We start from the raw sequence: 21,395 nt of genomic DNA on the forward strand, positions 1-21,395 counted from the left end.
TTTACGGGCTTAACACCATTGCACTTGATATGTCACTACGCCTTGGCCACGAAGGAGACATCCGTAAAATGTCTAGTTGGGATGCCGTCGTTCCATGCGGCCTAGTGTGGTAGGCATATCTCTAGGCCTTACGGGCCCACTAATTGTGATATTATCGCCGAGCGCGGCTTGTTGTTGTTAGTCAATGCTTTGCCCGCGAAACATAATTGCAATCAAAAGAGCAATTGCGTAAAACGGATAAATGAGCATAAAGTTATGTCATTTTACGGTTTTACACCTTCCCACCTAAAGCGGAAGGAGGAAAGGTATTAAGAGAATTTAGAGTGCTAGGAATGTCGGATGCGATCATATCAGCACTAACGCACCGGATCCCATAAGATATTTTAAGCAGTGTAAACGATATATTTTTTACATGAAATAACAATTCTTTTAAAGCTAATAGTTATGAAAAAAATGAACAAAACAATATATAGTACATAAGGAAAATATTTATAGGTTTAACACTATTGCACTTGACATGTCAATACACCTTGGCCTCGAAGGCGACATCCGTAAAATATCTAATTGCGATGTCATCATTCCATGCGGCCTAGAGTGATAGCAAAGTCGCTAGGCCTTACGGGCCCTCTAATTGTGATATTATCGTCAAGCGCGGCTTATTGTTGTTGGTCAATGCCTTTGCCCGCGAAAAATAGTTGAAATCAAAACAGGAATTGTGTAAAACGCATAAATGAGCGTAATGTTATGTCGTTTTAAGGTTTTACACCTTCACACCTAAAGTGGAAGGAGGAAAGGTATTAAGAGAATTTAGAGTGCCAAGAATGCCGGATGCGATCATACTAGCACTAACGCACCGAATCCCATCAGAATTCTGTAGTTGAGCGTTCTTGGACGAGAGTAGTACTAGGATTGGTGACCCCCTGAGAAGTTCTCGTTTTGCATCCCTCCTTTTTGGCAAATTTTGTATCTTACTTCTTTCGATATATCAGCGGTAACTCTAATAAATTCAAAAATGAGTTTTAAGCAGTGTAAACCATATTGTTTTTACAAGAATTAACAATTTTTTTAAAGCTAATAGTTATGAAAAAATCAAAAAATCAATATATAGTAAATAAGGAAAATATTTACGGGCTTAACACCGTTGCACTTGACATGTCACTACGCCTTGTCCTCGAAGGCGACATCCGTAAAACATCATGTTGTGATGTCATCGTTCCATGTGGCCTAGTGTGATAGGCATGTCGCTAGGCCTTACGGGCCATCTAATTATGATATTATCGTCGAGCGCGGCTTGTTGTTGTTTGTCAATGCCTTTCCCCGCGAATAATAGTTGAAATCAAAAGACGAATTGCGTAAACCGGATAAATGAGCGTAAAGTTATGTCATTTTAAAGTTTTATACCTTCGCACCTAAAGCAAAAGAAGGAAAGGTACTAAGAGAATTTAGAGTTCCAGGAATGTCGGATGCGATCATACCAGCACTAATGCACCGGATCCCATAAGATATTCTAAGCACTGTAAACGATATTTTGTTTACACGAAATACAAGTTTTTTAAAGCTAATAGTTATGAAAAAAATCAAAAAAGCAATCTATTGTAAATAAGAAAAATATTTACGTGCTTAACACCGTTGCACTTGACATGTCACTATGCCTTGGCCTTGAAGGCTACATCCGTAAAACGTCTAGTTGTGATGTCGTCGTTCCATGTGGCCTAGTGTGATAGGCATGTCGCAAGGCCTTACGGGCCCTCTGATTATGATATTATCGTCGAGCGCGGCTTGTTGTTGTTGGTCAATGCCTTTGCCCGCGAAAAATAGTTAAAATCAAAAGAAGAATTGCGTAAACCGGATAAATGAGCGTAAAGTTATGTCGTTATAAAGTTTTACACCTTCGCACCTAAAGCGGAAGGAGGAAAGGTCTTAAGAGAATTTAGAGTGCCAGGAATGTCGGATGTGATCATACCAGCACTAACACACCAGATCCCATCAGAACTCCATAGTTGCGCATGCTTGCGCGAGAGTAGTACTAGGATTGGTGACCCCACGGGAAGTCCTCGTGTTGCATCCCTCTTTTTAGGCAAAATTTTTATCTTACTTCTTTTCATATATCGGCGGTAGGTCTAATAAATTCACAAATGAGTTTTAAGCAGTGTAAACGATATTTTGTTTTACACGAAATAACAAGTTTTTTAAAGCTAATAGTTATGAATAAATTCAAAAAAGCAATATATAGTAAAAATAAGGAAAATATTTACGAGCTTAACACTATTGCACTTGACATGTCACTATGCCTTGGCCTCGAAGGCGACATCTGTAAAATGTCTATTTGCGATGTCGTCATTCCATGCGGCATAGTGTGATAGGCATGTCGCTAGGCCTTACGAGCCCTCTAATTGTGATATTATCGTTGAGCGTGGCTTGTTATTATTGGTCATTGCCTTTGCCCGCGAAAAATAGTTGAAATCAAAAGAGGAATTGCGTAAAACGAATAAATGAGCATAAAGTTATGTCATTTTAAGGTTTTACGCCTTCGCACCTAAAGCGGAAGGAGGAAAGGTATTAAGAGAATTTAGAGTGCAAGGAATGTCGGATGCGATCATACCAGCTCTAATGCACCGGATCCCATCAGAACTCCGTAGTTGAGCGTGCTTGGGCGCCCCCTGGGAAGTCCTTGTGTTGCATCCCTCTTTTTAGGCAAAATTTGTATCTTACTTCTTTTAATATATCGGCTGTAGTTCTAATAAATTTACAAATGTGTTTTAAGAAGTGTAAACGATATTTCTTTTTACACGAAATAATAATTTTTTAAAGCTAATAGTTATGAATAAAATCAAAAAGCAATATATAATAAATAAGAAAAATATTTACGGGCTTAACACTGTTGCACTTGACATGTCACTACGCCTTGGCCTCGAAGGCGACATCTGTAAAATGTCTAATTGCGGTGTCGTCGTTCCATGCGGCCTAGTGTGATAGGCATGTCGCTAGGCCTTACGGGCCCTCTAATTATGATATCATCGTCGATCGCGGCTTGTTGTTGTTGGTCAATGCCTTCACCTGCGAAAATTAGTTGAAATCAAAAGAGGATTTGCGTAAAACGGATAAATGATCGTAAATTTATGTCATTTTAAGGTTTTACACCTTCGCACCTAAAGCGGAAGGAGGGAAGGTATTAAGAGAATTTAGAGTGCAAGGAATGTCGGATGCGATCATATCAGCACTATCACACCGGATCCCATCATAACTCCGTAGTTGAGCATGCTTGGGCGAGAGTAGTACTAGGATTGGGGACCCCCTGGGAAGTCCTCATGTTGCATCCCTCGTTTTAGGAATATTTTGTATCTTACTTCTTTTAATATATCGGCGGTAGGTGTAATAAATTCACAAATGAGTTTTAAGCAGTGTAAACGATATTTTGTTTACAAGAAATAATAATATTTTTAAAGCTAATAGTTATTAAAAAAATCAAAAATGCAATAAATAGTAAATAAGGAAAATATTTACGGGCTTAACACCGTTGCACTTGACATGTCACTACGCCTTGGCCTCGAAGATGATAACTATAAAACGTCTAGTTGCATTGTCGTCGTTCCATGCTGCCTAGTGTGATAGGCATGTTGCTAGGCCTTACGGGCCCTCTAATTGTGATATTATCATCGAGCGCAGCTTGTTGTTGTTGGTCAATGCCTTTGCCCGCGAAAAATAGTTAAAATCAAAAGAGGAATTGCGTAAAATGAATAAATGAGCATAAAGTTATGTCGTTTTAATGTTTTACACCTTCACACCTAAAGCGGAAGGAGGAAAGGTATTAAGAGAATTTAGAGTGCAAGGAATGTCGGATGCGATCATACCAGCACTAACGTACTGGATCCTATCAGAACTCCGTAGTTGAGCGAGCTTGGGAGAGAGTAGTACTAGGATTGGTGACCCCCTGGGAAGTCCTCGCGTTGCATCCCTCTTTTTAGGCAAAATTCGTTTCTTACTTCTTTTAATATATCAGCGGTAGATCTAATAAATTTACAAATATATTTTAAGTAGTGTAAACGATATTTGTTTTGCAGGAAATAACAAGTTTTTTAAAGCTAATAGTTATGAATAAAATCAAAAAAGCAATATATAGTAAATTAGGAAAATATTTACGGGCTTAACATTGTTGCACTTGACATGTCACTACGCCTTGGCCTCGAAGGCGACATCTCTAAAACGTCTAGTTGTGATGTCGTAGTTCCATGAGTCCTAGTGTGATAGGCATGTCGCTAGGCCTTACGGGCCCTCTAATTGTGATATTATCATTGAGCGCGGCTCGTTATTGTTGGTCAATGCCTTTGCCCGCAAAAAATAGTTGAAATCAAAAGAGAAATTGCGTAAAACGGATAAATAAGCGTAAAGTTGTCGTTTAAAGGTTTTACACCTTCGCACCTAAAGCGGAAAGAAGGAAAGGTATTAAGAGAATTTAGAGTGCAAGGAATGTCGGATGCGATCATACCAGCACTAACGCACCGGATCCCATCAGAACTCCATAGTTGAGCGTGCTTGGGCGAGAGTAGTACTAGGATTGGTGACCCCCTGGGAAGTCCACGTGTTGCATCCCTCTTTTTAGGCAAAATTTGTATCTTACTTCTTTTAATATATCGGAGCTAGGTCTAATTAATTCACAAATGCGTTTTAAGCAGTGTAAACGATATTTTCGTTACACGAAATAACATTTTTTTAAAGCTAATAGTTATGAAAAAAATCAAAAAAGCAGTATATAGTAAATAAGGAAAATATTTACAAGCTTAACACTGTTTCCCTTGACATGTCACTATGCCTTGGCCTCGAAGGTGAAACCGTAAAACGTCTAGTTGCGATGTCGTCATTCCATGCAGCCTAGTGTGTTAAGCATATCGCTAGGCCTTACGAGCCCTCGAATTATGATATTATCATCGAGCGCGGCTTGTTGTTGTTGGTCAATGCCTTTGCCCGCAAAAAATAGTTGAAATCAAAAGAGGAATTGCTTAAAACGAATAAATGAGCGTAAAGTTATGTCGTTTTGAGGTTTTATAGCTTCACACCTAAAGCGGAAGGAGGAAAGGTATTAAGAGAATTTAGAGTGCAAGAAATGTCGGATGCGATCTTACCAGCACTAACGCACCGGATCCCATCAGAACTCCGTAGTTGAGCGTGCTTGGGCGAGAGTAGTACTAGGATTGGTGACCCCCTGGGAAGTCCTTGTGTTGCATCCCTCCTTTTTGGTAAAATTTGTATCTTACTTCTTTTCATATATCGGCGGTAGGTGTAATAAATTCACAAATGAGTTTTAAGCAGTGTAAACGATATTTCTTTTACAAGAAATAATAATTTTTTTAAAGCTAATAGTTATGAAAAAAATCAAAAAAGCAACATATAGTAAATAAGGAAAATATTTACGGGCTTAACACCGTAGCACTTGACATGTCACTATGCCTTGGTCTCGAAGGCGACAACCGTAAAATGTCTAGTTGCGATGTCGTCGTTCCGTGCGGCCTAGTGTGATAGGCATATCGCTAGGCCTTACGGTCCCTCTAATTGTGATATTATCATCGAGTGCGGCTTGTTATTGTTGGTCAATGCCTTTGCCCGCGAAAAATAGTTGAAATCAAAAGAGGAATTGCGTAAAACGAATAAATGAGCGTAAAAACCTGAATCTCAAGGTGCAGACCTGCAATGAACCTCCGCATCCTATCTGCGTCTGTATTGAGTATAATAGTTGCATGGGAAGACAGGTCAGTGAATCTTGCCTCATAGTCGGTCACAGACATATGACCCTGACGGAGTCGCTCAAATTGACCCCGAAGCTCCTCTCTCTCAGAAGGTGGTATGTACTTCTCCAAGAACAAATGTGTAACTTGATCCCAAGTCAAGAGAGGTGAACATGCTGGCCTGCTGAGAAGGTAAGCCTGCCACCATCTGCGCGCCTTGTCCTAAAGCTGAAAGGTGGTAAAATCCACCCCGTTGGACTCCAATATCCCCATCTTCCGGAGCCTATCCTTTCACCGGTGAATGAAATCTTAGGGGTCTTCTGACCGCTCACCCCCAAAGTTAGGTGGGGCAAAGTCTAGTTCATCTGTCCAACCGCTTCTACTGATCAACGATCATGACTGGTACAGCCTCTACAACTGGTTGGGCTCCGCCCGCAAGTACTGCACCCGATGCCTGATAAACAACAGCGGCGTGCCCTAAAGCCTGAGCGATAGGGGTTTGTGCTCCCCCCCCCCCCCCCTTGGGGCTGGCACAACTGCAGGCGCCTCATCCTGCTCCTCAACAACAGGATCCTCCACTGGATCCACTGGTGGTACAACGGGAGCAACTCTAGGATGCCCTCGCCCTAGAGTTGGAGCCCTCCCCCGGCCTCTGCCTCGGCCTCTAGAAACAGGAGGAGCAGCCCCTCTACCGCCTGGTATATCTGCCACGCGCGTTCTCACCATCTGTGAGAGATAAATAGAAAGATACTTAGCACAATATCAATTGCACGATAAGAGAAGTTTCCTAACACCCTATAGCCTCTCGAAGATAAATGCGGATATTTCCGCACCGATCCGTAAGACTCTACTAGGCCTGCTCATGACTTGTGAGACCTATGTGAACCTAAGGCTCTGATAACAAGTTGTTACGATCCAAAACCCATAATAGGTCACGATGACGACTAACGCCAACATTAGGCAAGCCCACAAGTGAAACTACTATTTATTTACCCTCTTTTTACATTTAAAACATCAGTTTCCCTTTTTAAAAGAACAAAACAAGTAAGATCTCATGCAACTATAACTGCTCTTTTCTTAACAAAATTCCAACATAATAAGTACGCCTACTGTAGTGATAGAATGATAAGTACAGCAGTACATAAATACTAAAAGTCCCCAAAATCCAGCTCCTCAAGTACATGAGCAATCTAGAGAATATACAAAATTACTACAACTATTGTCTGAAGGTCATAGACAGAAATAATAAATAAGGTAGAGGGAGACTTCGGTACTGTAGATCGTAGCAAGGCAAGAAGCTCACCGCTAAGTCTCCATAGATGATCGGCTTTGCGCGTGCGTGACCACTGGTAGTACCTATCTTAGTACTTACTCATCAGTGCAGAAGTGTAGCGTGAGTAAGGAAAACAATGCGTACCCAGTAAGTATCTAGTCTAACCTTGAAGACGTAGTGATGAGGGATCGACTTAACACTTACTAGAGCTCAAATAACAATATAAATACATAAAGTAGACATGGTGAGTGTACAACAAATAGCAGCGAAGCAAATAAAGTAACTACAGTAAGTCTACATATGAGTCTATATCAAGTTACTAAACACGTCATAACCGGCCTTGAAGGCGCTAACTCAATAATTAACAAACTAAATCAAGTTCCAATTATTAAGCACGAAGTTGCTGAGGCGAACAGCCTGATCCCATAAGAATAGTGGTACTCAGTACTGCCGAGGCGAACGGCCCGATCCCATAAGAATAGTATTACCAACCTGTCGAGGCGAACGACCCAATCCCATAAGAGTAGTGTTACCATCATGCGAAGGCGAACGGCCCGATCCCATAAGAGTAGAGAATTTTACCTCGCTCGCGGAAGCACTTGCGAGATGAGAAGACACGGATTTTTAGTTTATCAAGTATTTTCCAATTTTTCTAAAGTAAGAACCTAAGTCGATATCTTCAATTTAAACCCTCAATCTCAGTCCTAATCAAGACAATTAATACACATGATAGGCATAAACAGTACAATTAAAGGTATGATGTGAATCTAAGTCTACCCTGACATAACATAAAATATAGCTACGTACGGACTCTCGTCACCTCGTGCGTACGTAACTCCCCATAACAAGTAGCACACAACAATAATACACCTAAGGGGATAAGTTCCCTCTTTCAAGGTTAGGCAAGAGACTTTCCCCGGCTCCAAGTCCTCATCCGGCTCTTCAACCTCACTAGAATTCCTCAAACGACGGCGAGGACTCCGAACTAACCAAAAGTCGTATAAACTAATAAATATATGCTCAAAAGTTCATAATTTAGCTATTAGAGTAATTACTCAACCCAATTTGGAAGGTTCCTAAAAGTCACCCCCGGGCCCACGTGCCCGAATTCCAAAAAATTTCGAATATAAATATTACACATGACCTCACGAACTCAAATATATAATTTATTCTCATTTACATAATAAATTTTGTGGTCAAATCTTATTTTTACCAAACCCTAGGTTCTAGCAAAATCTCACAATATTTTCCTTAATTTCATATTAAATCTACCCTTAATCCGTGTATTTAACTAAAGAAATGATAGGGTTCACTTACCTCTTGATGTTGATGAAAATCTTTCACAATTTCTCAAAATCGCCCAAGACCAAGTAGGAAATGAGAGAAAAGAGACCAAGTAGCCCGCATTAAAATCCATTCTTATGAAATCCAAATGTTCAAATTATTTTCTATTTTTAACTAGCACAAGTTTCAGCTTCAATTTTTGCTGGTAGGATTTGTTGTCAAAAGTCGACATTTACGAAGAAAGAGGAAATGTTGGATTTTTGTAGCTCCCATGCAATGAATTAAGTGGAATTTACTCGTAATAAAGTATCTTACTAAGAAAAGGACGAGAGATGGAAATAGGATGGAGAAAAAGTTCGGATTTTATTTTGAAAAATATATTTCAGGGAATACAAAAGGTAATAAGGATTAAAAACATAATAATAATCTTGGTCAAACCAAAAGTGCTAATGAAAAGGTCATATGTTGGACTCAGAATGTCCAACTTATGATTTTTTATTAACATTAACTTAAAAGTAATTTTAATTTTTACAAACATGTAAATAAGAAAAAAAAAATGATTATATCCAAGCACAAAAAAAAAAAAAATTGAGAAACAAATTTAATTATCTGCAAAAAAATTGGAAGACAAATATGATTTTCATTCTTTTAAATGGATAAAAATAATCTTCCTAGCCTGCTCCAAAGGAATATAACAAAATTCCAAACTAAACTCAAAAACATCAATGGATGCTACTCAATAAAAAAGGAAATGTAATGTGTTCCTTTGTTCTTTTATTTCCTTTTTGTGCTTGGATATCAAATTAGCCCATAAATTAAATTAGAAAAAAGGAAATCATAAAAAAAAAATACATTTAAAAAATAAAAGTGCCGTGATATCACATGACATGTTGTAGCAGTTTCAATGATACAAGAGTGGGTCATGTGCACAAGTTCAGAAAACAAAAGTCACAAAATGGATTCAAACAAAAGCCTTCGAAAGCCCCTAAAGTTTAATAAATATTGGTTCTTTATTTTTATTATTATTATTATTATTATTATTAAATCATGTTAGGACACTTCATTTGCAAAATTCCAAAACATAGTAAATTTGACCCCACAAAAATTTTTGTCTTCCTGGAGAGGACTACATACAATGTAAAAGGATCATTTGGCAATAGAACACTAATACACTTAGAATAATTTCACTATAGGACAGTACCATGTGCTGATTTGGCTTGAACCAATGCAATGTTTATATAGTTTGAGGCGTGACTTGATTAATGATTTTGTTGTTATTTGAGTGCATGCAGGTCTGATCATATTACGCGAACGGACAAAAACGGAGTCCTAAGTTCTTAAGTCGAGAGAGTATTCTGAACAGGGAAATAGGTCATATTTCCCATGTTAACCACTAAATTTTAGGATTTTTTGAAGTTTACGAGTTTTTATATCAAAATCTCAAATTAATGTATAATAATAATCAGATATGCAACGGACTAAATTCTAAATTAAATAAATTTTATATGTTTAATAAATTTTTTAATATAAATACAAAAATTTAGGTAAAAAATTATTGAGTTTACATATATCCGTAATTAATATTATAGATTCGCCCTTAGCTTGATGAATCCCTGATACAATAATGATAAACTGGCTGGTAAATCTGGTGCCTAATTTGTAACTGTCATCTCCAAATTCGCAAACGAGTTAGTATAGTACTTTGTTTGATCGCTTAAAAAAGTATTTATTTGTATCTCTTTTTCTTTTGATATATTTTCTTTTTACCATTTCAGAGAAAATCGCGTTCTCCCTCCAGGATGGGTTCAAATTTGGGATTGTTACACAAATAGCCAACCAGATTTAGATTTAATGTTTACTTTTTCTAGCCGGTATACATTGATTATACATAGTTATACATATATTGTACATAAATTATATCTATATTATACATCCGCTACTATTTTAAGTTTAAGAGATTAGGTGGACGACTATTTGGGTTAAATCTTCAAATATGTTAAAAGCACCAGCCAATTATTATGTATTGATAGAAAATGTTGCTCCCAACTCTGATTCTCAATATCTCTTGCTTTGATCTTTCATTACTTGCCACAGGTCAACTTCAAAAACGTCTTATTCTGTGGTAATTGCCTCCATATAATATATTATATTGCTCCCATTCACATTACCTCTACATATATGATTAACGAAATGATATATACACATAAAACACTCGAAAACTGACGAGTTCTCCAGTTAGAAGTATATGAAATAATGGGTATAATTTTCAGTGATGAGATTGATGATGATATTTCTCCTGATTTGGGCTGACAGGTTTTAAATTTAGCAAACTTTGTAGTCAAATTTCAAGTATCTGCAACAAGTCTACCACTCGTAATATTAGTCAATTACTATAATAGATTTGCAGAGTGGACAAAAATTTGGACAGAGGGAGCTAGTTAGCTTCCCTACTTTAATATCGATCATGCTGGTTTCGGAGTTGACATGCATATTATTTGATAACGTCGAGAGAAAAAGAAATGCATTGTAATTTTCTGAAAATGCAGCTTCTAGGAACATACCACCCCTGTAAATATTCCAAAATTCGGTTATAGACAATTTAGAATTGCTAATATTCTATTGTTGAAAGATGAACCACAAGCTTTAATCTAAGAAATCTTAATTAGCAACAAGACAAAGTATATTAGTATTTGACAAAATAGTGAATAGAAGGGAAAGAAAAAAACGCAATTTATCAATTTGCATTAGTAAATTAAAAGATGTGTATAACACTTAAAAAGAAAAAAGAAAAAAGTGATGACGGTAAGATTAGAACGGATAAGATAATTAAATTCTAATGTGTCGAAGTTAATTAATACTCGATATTATGTCTCAATCAAGCACTTCAGAAAGCCAGGATTACCTTCGAAAAATAGAAAGAAGAAATAATATGCTTTAAAAATACTGGTGAAAACGCGTTTGCAGACACATAAATCTCTGCCAGTTTGTCTTTGACAGACAAAATAAAAGTTAAAAATGTATTACCAAATCTATGGAAGCCAGTAAAATAAAGCAAGTTAATATGTTAAATTCTACCTGCCCTGGTTGTAAACTTACGCAATGTCCAACTCATATATATAAAGCCAGTTACAGATAACAAGTTGACCCAAAAAAAAAAAACAAAGTTAAACAAAACAAGTGGATATGTTAAATACTAGTATTAGACAAATTATATTAGTCTGCTTCCTCCTTGTCAATTCAACGATATTTTTAAGTATCTGTTTTCTATATTTTGAAGGCAAATATCGAAGGCGTTTTCAACAATTATTGGAAGGGAAAACATTCTTGCAAGATTTCAATTTTAAAAAAAAAAAAGTTCATCGTACAAATGCTAAATTAATCATTTTCTTTTGTTTTCAAATGACGAATTTATTGAACATTTTATTACGTTCTGAATAAAAGTAAACATTGGATTTAGAAAATCAAAATTGAACAAACATCAATTTGGGAGAAAGTGGGCATGCATACTGTAAAATTCTGCACACTCGGCTCATATTCAGCTTAAGCTTTCTACTCTACGTTAATGGAGATGCAGAGAAGAAGAGCTTCTGTGAAGCTTCGAGAACACAGCAGAAAATGAAAATGAATAAGCTTAACTTCTCATTGATTTAATCCTCTATTTATACAAGTGACTAACTCCTACATCTAATTGGTAGCTCATTAACAACTGTCCAAATTACCACTAACTAACTAACTACCCTTTCTAATAATTAGTTACCTAACTAACTCTAGTTTAACTCCTAACTGCTTTTACTTAACCTTGATTCCCAGAACAGCTTCAAGTTATCCCATTTCGAACACTCCCCCTCAAGCTGGTAGGTGCAAAAATGTTGAGCACTCCCAACTTGGACATCAAGTACTCATGCTGCAACCTCAACAATCCCTTTGTCAAGATATTTGCATGTTGATCTTTTGAACTCACATGCATTGTTTTCACCAGTCCTTGTTGTAGCTTTTCCCTAATAAAGTGACAATATATTTCAATATGTTTCGTTCTTTCATGATATACTGGATTTGCAGCAATTTGCAGAGCTGCCTTGTTATCACAGAACAATTCAACTGGAAGCTTCACTTCTGCACCAAGCTCTTTAAATAAGCCTATTAACCAAACAAGTTCTGCTACTGTCCAAGCCATACTAGTGTATTCTGCTTCTGCAGAGCTTCTTGAAATTGTGTTTTGCTTCTTAGACTTCCAGGATATAAAAGAATTGTCATACTTAACAAGAAACCTTGTGACTGATCTTCTTATGTTAGGACATGAAGCCCGGTCAGTATCACAATATGCACTTAGTGTATTTCTCCTTTGACTGCTCGTGAGGCTTCCCAAGCCTGGTTCCTTCTAGACATATCTGACCACTCTCAATGCTGCTTCTCAGTAACTTCTTTTGGGTTGTTGCATGAATTGACTAAGTGTTTGGCCTGCAAAGGATATGTCTGGTCTTGTCAATGTTAAGTATAACAACTTCCCAATCAGTCTTTGATACTTGCCCCTGTCCTCTAGTTGCTCATCACCTTCTAAGCCTGCAATATCATCCAACTCTTTGAGAGTATACTTCTGGTTGTATTCTAATGGGGTGAAAGTTGGTTTAGAGGCACTTAGTCCCAGCTCTTCAATGAGTTCTAGTGAATACTTCCTTTGATTCATCAAAATGCCTCTCTTTGACCTGCTGAACTTCATCCCCAAAAAATACCTCAACTCACCAAGGTCTTTCATCTTGAAAGCCTGCTGTAATTTCTTCTTTGTTTCTTCTATAAACTGGAGATTATTCCCAGTGATTAACATGCCATCCACGTAAATAAGAATAACAATGATATAGGTTCCTATCTTCTGTGTAAAAATAGAGTGATCAAGAGTGCTTTGCACGAATCCATGAGTTGTAAGTGCTTCTGTGAGTTTAACATTCCATTGTCTACTTGCTTACTTCAGGCCATATAAGGATTTAACAAGCCTACATACCATTGGAGTCTGCCCCTGGCTTGTAAAACCCTCAGGCAACTGCATGTAGAACTCATCAAGTAAGTTACCCTGTAGGAAAGCATTGTACCCATCCATTTGATGGATGTGCTACCTTTCCATTGCAGCTCATGACAGGACTGATCTCACAGTGACTATTTTCATAACCTGGGAGAATGTCTCATTGTAGTCAAGCCCCTCCTATTGATTATAGCCTTTAGCTACCAATCGAGCCTTGAACCTTTCAACCTCACAATTAGCTTTGTATTTGACTTTAAATACCCACTTGCATCCAATAGGGATCTTTCCATCAGGTAAGGAAACTAACTTTCAGGTGTGGTTATCTTTCAAGGCTTGAATTTCAGCTCATATGGCCTCTACCCACCTTGGATCTTTGGAAGCCTCATGAAATATTTTAGGTTCCACAATTGAAGTGAAAGCTGCTATGTAGTTCTTGTATGATAACTGCAGAGAAGAGTAATTGATTGAGTGATCAATAGGATATGGGATGGTTGAAGTAGTACTTGTAGGTGTAGTGATATAATCTGATATCCATCCTGGAGGTTTCTTTGTCCTAGTAGACTTTCTAAAGTTTTGTGAAGCTTCAGAAGATGAATTATGGGATAAGTCTTCTTGCTGATCTTTAGAAGCTACAGGTTGATCTTCATTCTGATGCATCAGTTCATTATGATAGTGACTTTCATGTTTTTGTTGAGCAACATCTTCATGAGTTTCCTCATAGTGAGCATGGGATTCCTCCTCTTGAATTGTCAAGTCCTTTTCTTGTACTTCTGTCAGCTCATTTGTTGTGTAGTCTAGGCTTGGATCACTGTTTGGTTCAACTTTTGAGAACAATGATGGCTGTGTAGTTGGCTTGTGCTTGAAAAGAAAAATATGTTCTTTGAAATGAACATCCTTATTTACAAAGAACACACGATTAGTGAGGTCGTATAGTATGTACCATTTGCTGACGGCTGAGTATCCCATCATAATTGTTGCAGTTGCTCTTGCTGCAAATTTTTCATGGTTATGGACCTTCTTGGCAAAACAAAGGCATCCTATTACTCTCAAATGATCCATTTTTGGTTTTCTTTTATAAAAAAACCTCATAAGATGACTTTCCTCCTAAAACAACTTATGGCATTCTGTTAATCAAATATACTGCAGCTAGAATATAGTGTCCTCAAAACTTCATAGGAATACCTCCTTGAAACTTGACTGCTCTTGCTATTTCTAGAATGTGTCTGTGTTTCCTCTCAGCAATCCCATTCTGTTGAGGAGTATAAATACATGTTCTCTTATGTATTATCCCTAAAGATTGAAATAAATGAAAATAGTTGGTGTTGATGAACTCTCCGCCATTATCAGATCTTAACATCTTGACTGTTTTCCCTAATTGATTTTTAACCAATGAAAAGAAATTCCTAAGCATCATATTACATCACTTTTAAGTTTGAGTAGAAACAACCAAGTAGTTCTCGAACAATCATCCATAATGGTCAGAAACATTTTATTTTCCATCAACTGTAGGTACATTGTAAGCTCCCTTCACATCAATGTGTAACAACTCGAAAACATCAGAAGACCTACTTGTACTGTTGTGAAATGGTAGTCTAGTATGCCTTGCTAAAGGGCAGATTGTACATCTATCTATTGCTACTTTACATTCTTCTTGTCCCAGACCTAAGATCTGCTTTATGGCTACTGCTTATGCATGCCCAAGCCTTCTGTGCCACAGTCCAATGTTTAAATTCTCCTTTATTCTAGTCAATCATCTTGCTATAGTGTTGTTGTTGTTGATAGATTTTTGAAGGAACAGATAAAGTCCTTCACTTTCTCTACCAATCCCCTTCACCATTCCACTATAGAGGTCCTGGAATATACAGAAATGTGGAAAGAAATACACTGAACATTGCAGCTCTTTGGTAATTTTAGAGACTGACAGAAGATTATACCTAAATTCGGGTATATATAGGACATCATATATTTCAATGTTATCAGCCAATCTACAGGATCCAAGATGTGTCACAACTGTGGTCTCACCATTTGGCAAATATACCTTTTTTCTTCATTCTTATCACTTTTCCTTTTTGTACTCAACATGTTTAAGCAGCTACCATATGATTTATGGCTCCAGAATCAACAATACAATGTTTTATGTGTGCATTTGCCAGAAAAAGATTAATAGTACCTGCCATGTTGGCCATGCCAACTGAATTTGAACCTTCACATATGCCATCCTTGCTAGCAACTTCAGTATTTGATTATATTGTTCTGGTGTGAAGTATGGTCCTTGGATCCCATCTGTGGTGTTGCGTTTGTCTGCTCCTCTACCAGTATTTGCCAATGCATCATGCCTTCTTTGATCCTCCACTACAGCATTGTGAGCATCTCCAACACCCGGCCTCTTTTTATACTTTAAGTCAGCATAATATCCTATCAACTTGTAGCATCCTTCACGAGTGTGCCCTTTGAGTTTGCAATAATCACAGTACAAGTTGTAGTTCCTTTTCTCTTTCTGAGCAAGATTATTGGCCCTTGTTGTCATGAGTGTTGTCACCTTTTTCAGTATCAGCATTTGCCATGCTCCTCTGGCTTTCTCTTTCCATCAACATCGAGTAGGTTTTGTTGATTGTAGGCACTGGCACCATCATTAGAAGCTGGCTCTTTGCCTGTTAATGGGACTCATTGAGTTCCATTAGAAACTGTAACAGCTTCAGCCTCTCCATGAACACTACAAATTCACGTGATTTGGCACAATCACATCCAGAAATTGGAGCTAGGCTGTCAAACTCAGCCCACAACAGACATAACTTTGAAAAATAAGCACAAATGGTACCGGTTCCCTGAGTTATATATAGTAGCAATTTTCTTATGTATTTGAAAAATTCTAGAGCAATCAATTTTGTCAAATCGTTCCTTCAAATCTCCCCAAAATGAGGAGGCATTTGTCGAGTACACTATTCCACTGTACAATTCCTTCGACACACAATTCATGATCCACGATAGAACAATAACATTGCATCTCTCCCAGAGATCAACTAAATTTAGCCTAAAATCCTCTCTTTTACAAGTGCCGTCTATGAACCCTAGTTTGTTCCTTCCTAGGATTACAATTCTTATAGCTCGACTCCAAACAGAGTAATTTTCTGGTCCAGTCAATTGAAGAGAAATCAATATTGTACCTGAAGTGTCAGTAGAATGCAGGAACAATGGATGATAGTGACTCAACTTTTCCGGCTCGGTATCGTCAATCGCCATGTTTTAATTTGAGATTAAAATTTGAAGAATTGGATCGAAGATACAACTGCACTAATAGTTGTAAAGCTCTGATACCATGTGAAATTCTGCACACTCAGCTCATATTCAGCTCAAGCTTTCTACTCTACGTTAATGGAGATGCAGAGAAGAAGAAGAGCTTATGTGAAGCTTCGAGAACACAACAGAAAATGAAAATGAATGAGCTTAAATTCTCGTTGATTTATTCCTCTATTTATACAAGCGACTAACTCCTACATCTAACTGACAACTCATTGACAGCTGTCCAAATTACCACTAACTAACTAACTACCCTTCCAATAATTAGTTACATAACTAACTCTAGTTTAACTCCTAACTGCTTCTACTTAACCTTAATTCCCAGAACAGCTTCAAGCTATCCCATCTCGAACATACTTGATCCAAGTAATTTCAGTTTTTGAGTTTGGTGGTATGAGATGTAGTGACGGAAAATTAGAGACATGAGATTAGAAATTGAAAAACTAAATGATTATGTATTATATCAAGACTTAATTTGTACCATCAAGGAATGTGGTGTGATTGAAGAGATTTTGTCACCATTAACCAAAGGTCATGTTCGAGGTGAAAATGAAAAGACTCCTAGTAAGAGCGTTTCCTTTTTTACGAGCTTTTACATTAGATGAATCCAAACTAGAAGGGTCAATTCTAGACACAAGATGGTTATAAAAAGAGAGAAAAAACAAGACTAAATCTGCTAAGCAATATAGAGAGAGTTACATGAGCTGTTTAAGGACATGAATACATTGTCTCTAGTAATGCCATCATGAAGAACAATTCAATTAAATCATGCCAGTCAAAATCTAAGGAAAATTAATCATGCTATAAAATAAAATATTTCCCACCATTTTATTGCACTTGAAGAACACAATAAATGATAGTACAGCATATGACACAGTACATTTCTAAAAATATATAGTATATCTAAACATGAATTTTCTAGGAACTCACATGGGAGCTAGAGTAAAATATGGTTTCTCTTTGTATATGTCCCTTTTTTTTTTCCTTCTCTTACCTAATAAATTTAAATATAATTAGTCACTGTCAGTGATGTTGTTCAAGAAAAAATAACTTGACATCACCTAAAAAAAATATTGCTCCTTTTTTTTTTTTTTTTTTGAAAGAATAATTAACAAATAGGGTTAATAATTCAACTAGAGATCTTCCTTCTCTTCTTCATCAGCAAAAACTCCATAAAGGGATATCTGCAGATCCTTCTTCATAATAAACTTCCTCCATTAATGGGGGATCAAAGAAAACTGTACCGTGAAGCATGTCATTGTACTTTGGAGAATCAAAGTTGTACCAGTGGGCCATCATTGACACAGTTGTTGTCTCCTCTTCCAAAGTAGCAAGATGATCAAATGTTGGTAATAAAGAAACCTCATCTAATTGATCCTCATGACTCAATGGTGAAGAAGAATAATTAGTAGAAGTAGAAGTAGAAGAAAGGGGTGGAGATGGTACGTCATTATTTTCAACATTTTCAGCGGTAGCGGCAGCGGCGGCGACCCTTTGGATGGCTTTAGGAGATAAAGTTGTAGAAGTGTGATGATCAATGTGGTGATAGAAAGAGGAGTTGAAAGGGAAGTTGAGATTATTAGCAGCAGAAGGGCCTTTGAGGCATAAGAGAGCAGCATCATAAGCTCGAGCAGCAGCTTCCGCAGTTGAATAAGAGCCTAACCAGATTCTTGTTTTCTGATTTGGTGCTCTTATTTCTGATACCCATGATCCCCAGCTTCTCATTCTTACTCCCTTGTACTTCTTCTTCTTCATCTTCATGTTTTTATTATTATTATTATTGTTGCTGATGCTTGAAGATGATAATGCCATTGTACTCTTGCTTGCTTCTGCAGCTAGCATTTTCTGCTCGGTCTTCACCATTGGCTGAATCTTTAAACAACAATCAAGAGATTTGAGCCTAGTTTAATTTCTTCTCTTGTTTTTCTTTTTTTTTTTTTGCTTCTTTTTCTTGTATGGTTTTTTGTGTGTGTTTGAGGTGGATGATGAAGTGATGTTGAAGTTAGAGGAGAGGATGATTATTTATAGATGGTAGGGTGTGTGCTAATTTGAGGGGGGGGAGGGGATTTGAAGTGAGGAGATCCCTTTTAGTCAAGAGAGTAATGTCTACATATGTAAACATCAGAGTGGGAGACAGATATTTTCCAACTTCTTTAATCCAATGGAGAACTTGGATAAATGTCCTTTTTCAATTTAATTGACAATACTGCCCTTTACTTGATAACATTAATCCTACGAGTTTAACTAATATATACTATTAGTGTAAAAAAAAAATTAAACATCAAATTTACCTTTAATAGTTAATAAATTGTGCTATTTTTAAGATTACAAATCTTACATTTTAATTAGATTTACCTGTTGATATCCTTTGAGTGTCCTGATAATATAAAAATTTGTATTATATTTAAACTCTAATGGTAGATAGGATTTTGCATATATATGTTTTGAACCTTAACTATTGAAACTTCTCATCCCTAGTTGTGATTCTAATTCTATTCTATAAGTGAAACGAGACACAGCTCCCTCTGTCCTATTTACTAGTATTTATTTGCTTTTTTATTAGTTATTTAGCATAATAAATTCAAAACAATTTTTTCAAACATCGACACTATGTCAATCTATCAAATATGCCTCCTGTCTCATTCTGGATTTTGAGAGTCGATTAGTATTTCTTTAGAGAAAATTTGACATTTGCAAAATTAAATGAATATTGCTACAAATTATGAAATTTTTACTTCTAATATTTTTCTTTTTTCGTCTAGATGCCGTTTGGAAGACTCTTAAGAGAAATAGAAAAATTAGAAAGAGAGGTTTCAAAAATTACCACAAATGTGTATCACGAAAAAGTACGATCGGTAAAAGACTAAGAAAAGGCAGACTTTAATTTGGCAGTCTGGAAACCCATATGGCACCATTTGCAGACCAGCAAGGATATCCTCAAAAGAACTACGCTCATATCTTTCTGGACTACTTGACTTGAACCACAAGTTATCGTTCCCATTGACATCAAGAAAGTGATTTGTGATTTGTATTTCTTTTTTCTTTTCAATTTTATACTTTATTTAATAGTATATGAACACACAATTTGCAAAAGGAAATAGTATTATTTAATTCATCACATTAATTCTGTTGAACTCTTATTATGTTATTTTGGAAAATGGTATCACAATATATGGAGATATTGTATAAAACTAGAGCTGATTTTGTTACCATTACCTTATCAATGATGTTCCTACCTTCAATAATTCTTTCACATTTTAAAAATGTTTAGTCTTTTAGTGGCCATTATATGAATTTGCTCACATTTTCGGTTCCAAATTTGAATAAAGGAGGAGAGTCGCAGTAGATTGATAGCCAACATAAAACTAGTCAATTTTCATGATAAACATGAACAATGAATATTCATATATTCGATCTTGAACTTGCTTGTATCGGAATTGTGGCAAAGTAATTATTAATGTTATTGACTGTGGTGGGACATGATTTTCACAAAGGGGGTTCAATAATTACTATATATATAAAAAAAAACTTTTAACCTCGTATATGCAGTATAAGTTTTCGACAAAAAAATGAAATCCTTATGCTCCTCTAGCTCTGCCCCTGGTGATTGTTGTTAAATAAAAGTTAGTCTTTGATGTTACTAATTTACTATGATTAAATGGTATATTAAGATACGAGCATATACTAATTACATTTGAGTAAGTGATAAATCGTATGTCTATAAAAAAAAATAGGCATGTCATGCACTTCAGTGTACAAGTGTGATCTCCCTTTACAGTAATTCAACAAAACATTGAAAAGAAATACAGTAAAAGCGTAAAACCAATAAGGAATTAAAATTACTCATTTAAGGGGCAAAAAAGCCATTGAGTAATAACAGCATTATTACGAAAATGACATGTCCTAATCAAGAGATCTCGTCATCATATCTTGCATCTATATATTCTGTGCATTATAATAATTCAGTGCTAGAGAGAGAGAAACATAGGATTCTGTCATTAGCAGCTTCCAGGATTCTGCAGGAAGGAAGTGTACTGCGAAAGAGAAGAGAGGGGCTTAGCAATATAAAAATTGCTAAAGAGAGATTTAATTTCACTTGTACCCTTGACATTGTTCTCAATTGCACAAAAAGCTCTCTCGTAATAGCAACTCTTGTCAAAACCTCACCATTATCCAGGTAATTAACCTAAGAAAAATATAAAAACGTATTTTGTTTCATTACTATTATAGCCAAGCCAAGGATGCTACTCGTGGAGATATCAACAAATCTAAAGAACATAACAAGAAAAATAAAACCCTCACTCTCTTTTGACTTACTATCAACTTAATGTTTTTCTTATAAATTTAAAAACACTTATTTGTAACGCATGCAATATTTAAAAAAAATAAATTGTATATCTTTAATTTGTGATCAATTTTCATAGCAACCCAAAGTACCTTCTTGTCTTCCTTACTGTTCGCAGCTATTTAATCTTGTGGAAATGTCAAGGTGTTGATTTTTTTCATGAATATATAATTACACTTCTAAAATAAAGGGAGCTTTGTGTAACTTCAAATAGCATAATGGATATAGTGCAATTATTGAAAACTTAACGTGCTATGGCTGCAATAAACTCATAGTATTTCTTATAATAAATAATAAAAAATAGTACTAGTAAAGAAAGAAAGAAACTAGTAGTAAGAAGGGCAAAACTAAAGACGCGCAGTGGAACAGTAAGATTTAACATAAGATGAGAGCTTTTTGTAGTTGCCTTTGTCTGAGTAGGAAAACAGCTGTTTCTTCTCTGTCTTGCTGAGGCCTAGCTCT

At 36.4% G+C, this 21,395-nt stretch overlaps 1 protein-coding gene, 2 non-coding genes and 4 pseudogenes across 3 annotated transcripts; 6 read left to right on the plus strand and 1 right to left on the minus strand.

The window, feature by feature from the left end:
* The first annotated feature begins 826 nt into the window (after positions 1-826).
* Positions 827-945, plus strand: LOC117274886 (5S ribosomal RNA; annotated as a pseudogene).
* Positions 946-1,949: 1,004 nt separating this feature from the next.
* LOC117274891 (5S ribosomal RNA) lies at positions 1,950-2,068 on the plus strand (annotated as a pseudogene).
* A 1,133-nt stretch (positions 2,069-3,201) lies between these two features.
* LOC117274879 (5S ribosomal RNA) lies at positions 3,202-3,320 on the plus strand (annotated as a pseudogene).
* A 517-nt stretch (positions 3,321-3,837) lies between these two features.
* On the plus strand, positions 3,838-3,956 carry LOC117274850 (5S ribosomal RNA; annotated as a pseudogene).
* A 516-nt stretch (positions 3,957-4,472) lies between these two features.
* On the plus strand, positions 4,473-4,591 carry LOC117274853 (5S ribosomal RNA). The gene has a single exon (XR_004505034.1). It is a non-coding gene; the product is annotated as a 5S ribosomal RNA (ribosomal RNA).
* A 515-nt stretch (positions 4,592-5,106) lies between these two features.
* Positions 5,107-5,225, plus strand: LOC117274856 (5S ribosomal RNA). The gene has a single exon (XR_004505037.1). It is a non-coding gene; the product is annotated as a 5S ribosomal RNA (ribosomal RNA).
* Positions 5,226-17,392: 12,167 nt separating this feature from the next.
* On the minus strand, positions 17,393-18,620 carry LOC104089005 (ethylene-responsive transcription factor ERF014-like). The gene has a single exon (XM_009593806.4). It carries the CDS (start codon positions 18,449-18,451, stop codon positions 17,747-17,749), a length of 705 nt encoding a protein of 234 aa, XP_009592101.1. The 5' UTR covers positions 18,452-18,620; the 3' UTR covers positions 17,393-17,746.
* Positions 18,621-21,395: the final 2,775 nt, after the last annotated feature.

The sequence above is a fragment of the Nicotiana tomentosiformis genome, chromosome 4 (genome assembly GCF_000390325.3).
Source record: "Nicotiana tomentosiformis chromosome 4, ASM39032v3, whole genome shotgun sequence".
In the NCBI taxonomy this organism is placed as follows: domain Eukaryota; kingdom Viridiplantae; phylum Streptophyta; class Magnoliopsida; order Solanales; family Solanaceae; genus Nicotiana; species Nicotiana tomentosiformis.

Coding starts and splice junctions, on each gene's coding strand:
- LOC104089005 (XM_009593806.4), bottom strand. CDS start 18,451: ATGGTGAAGACCGAGCAGAAAATGCTAGCTGCAGAAGCAAGCAAGAGT.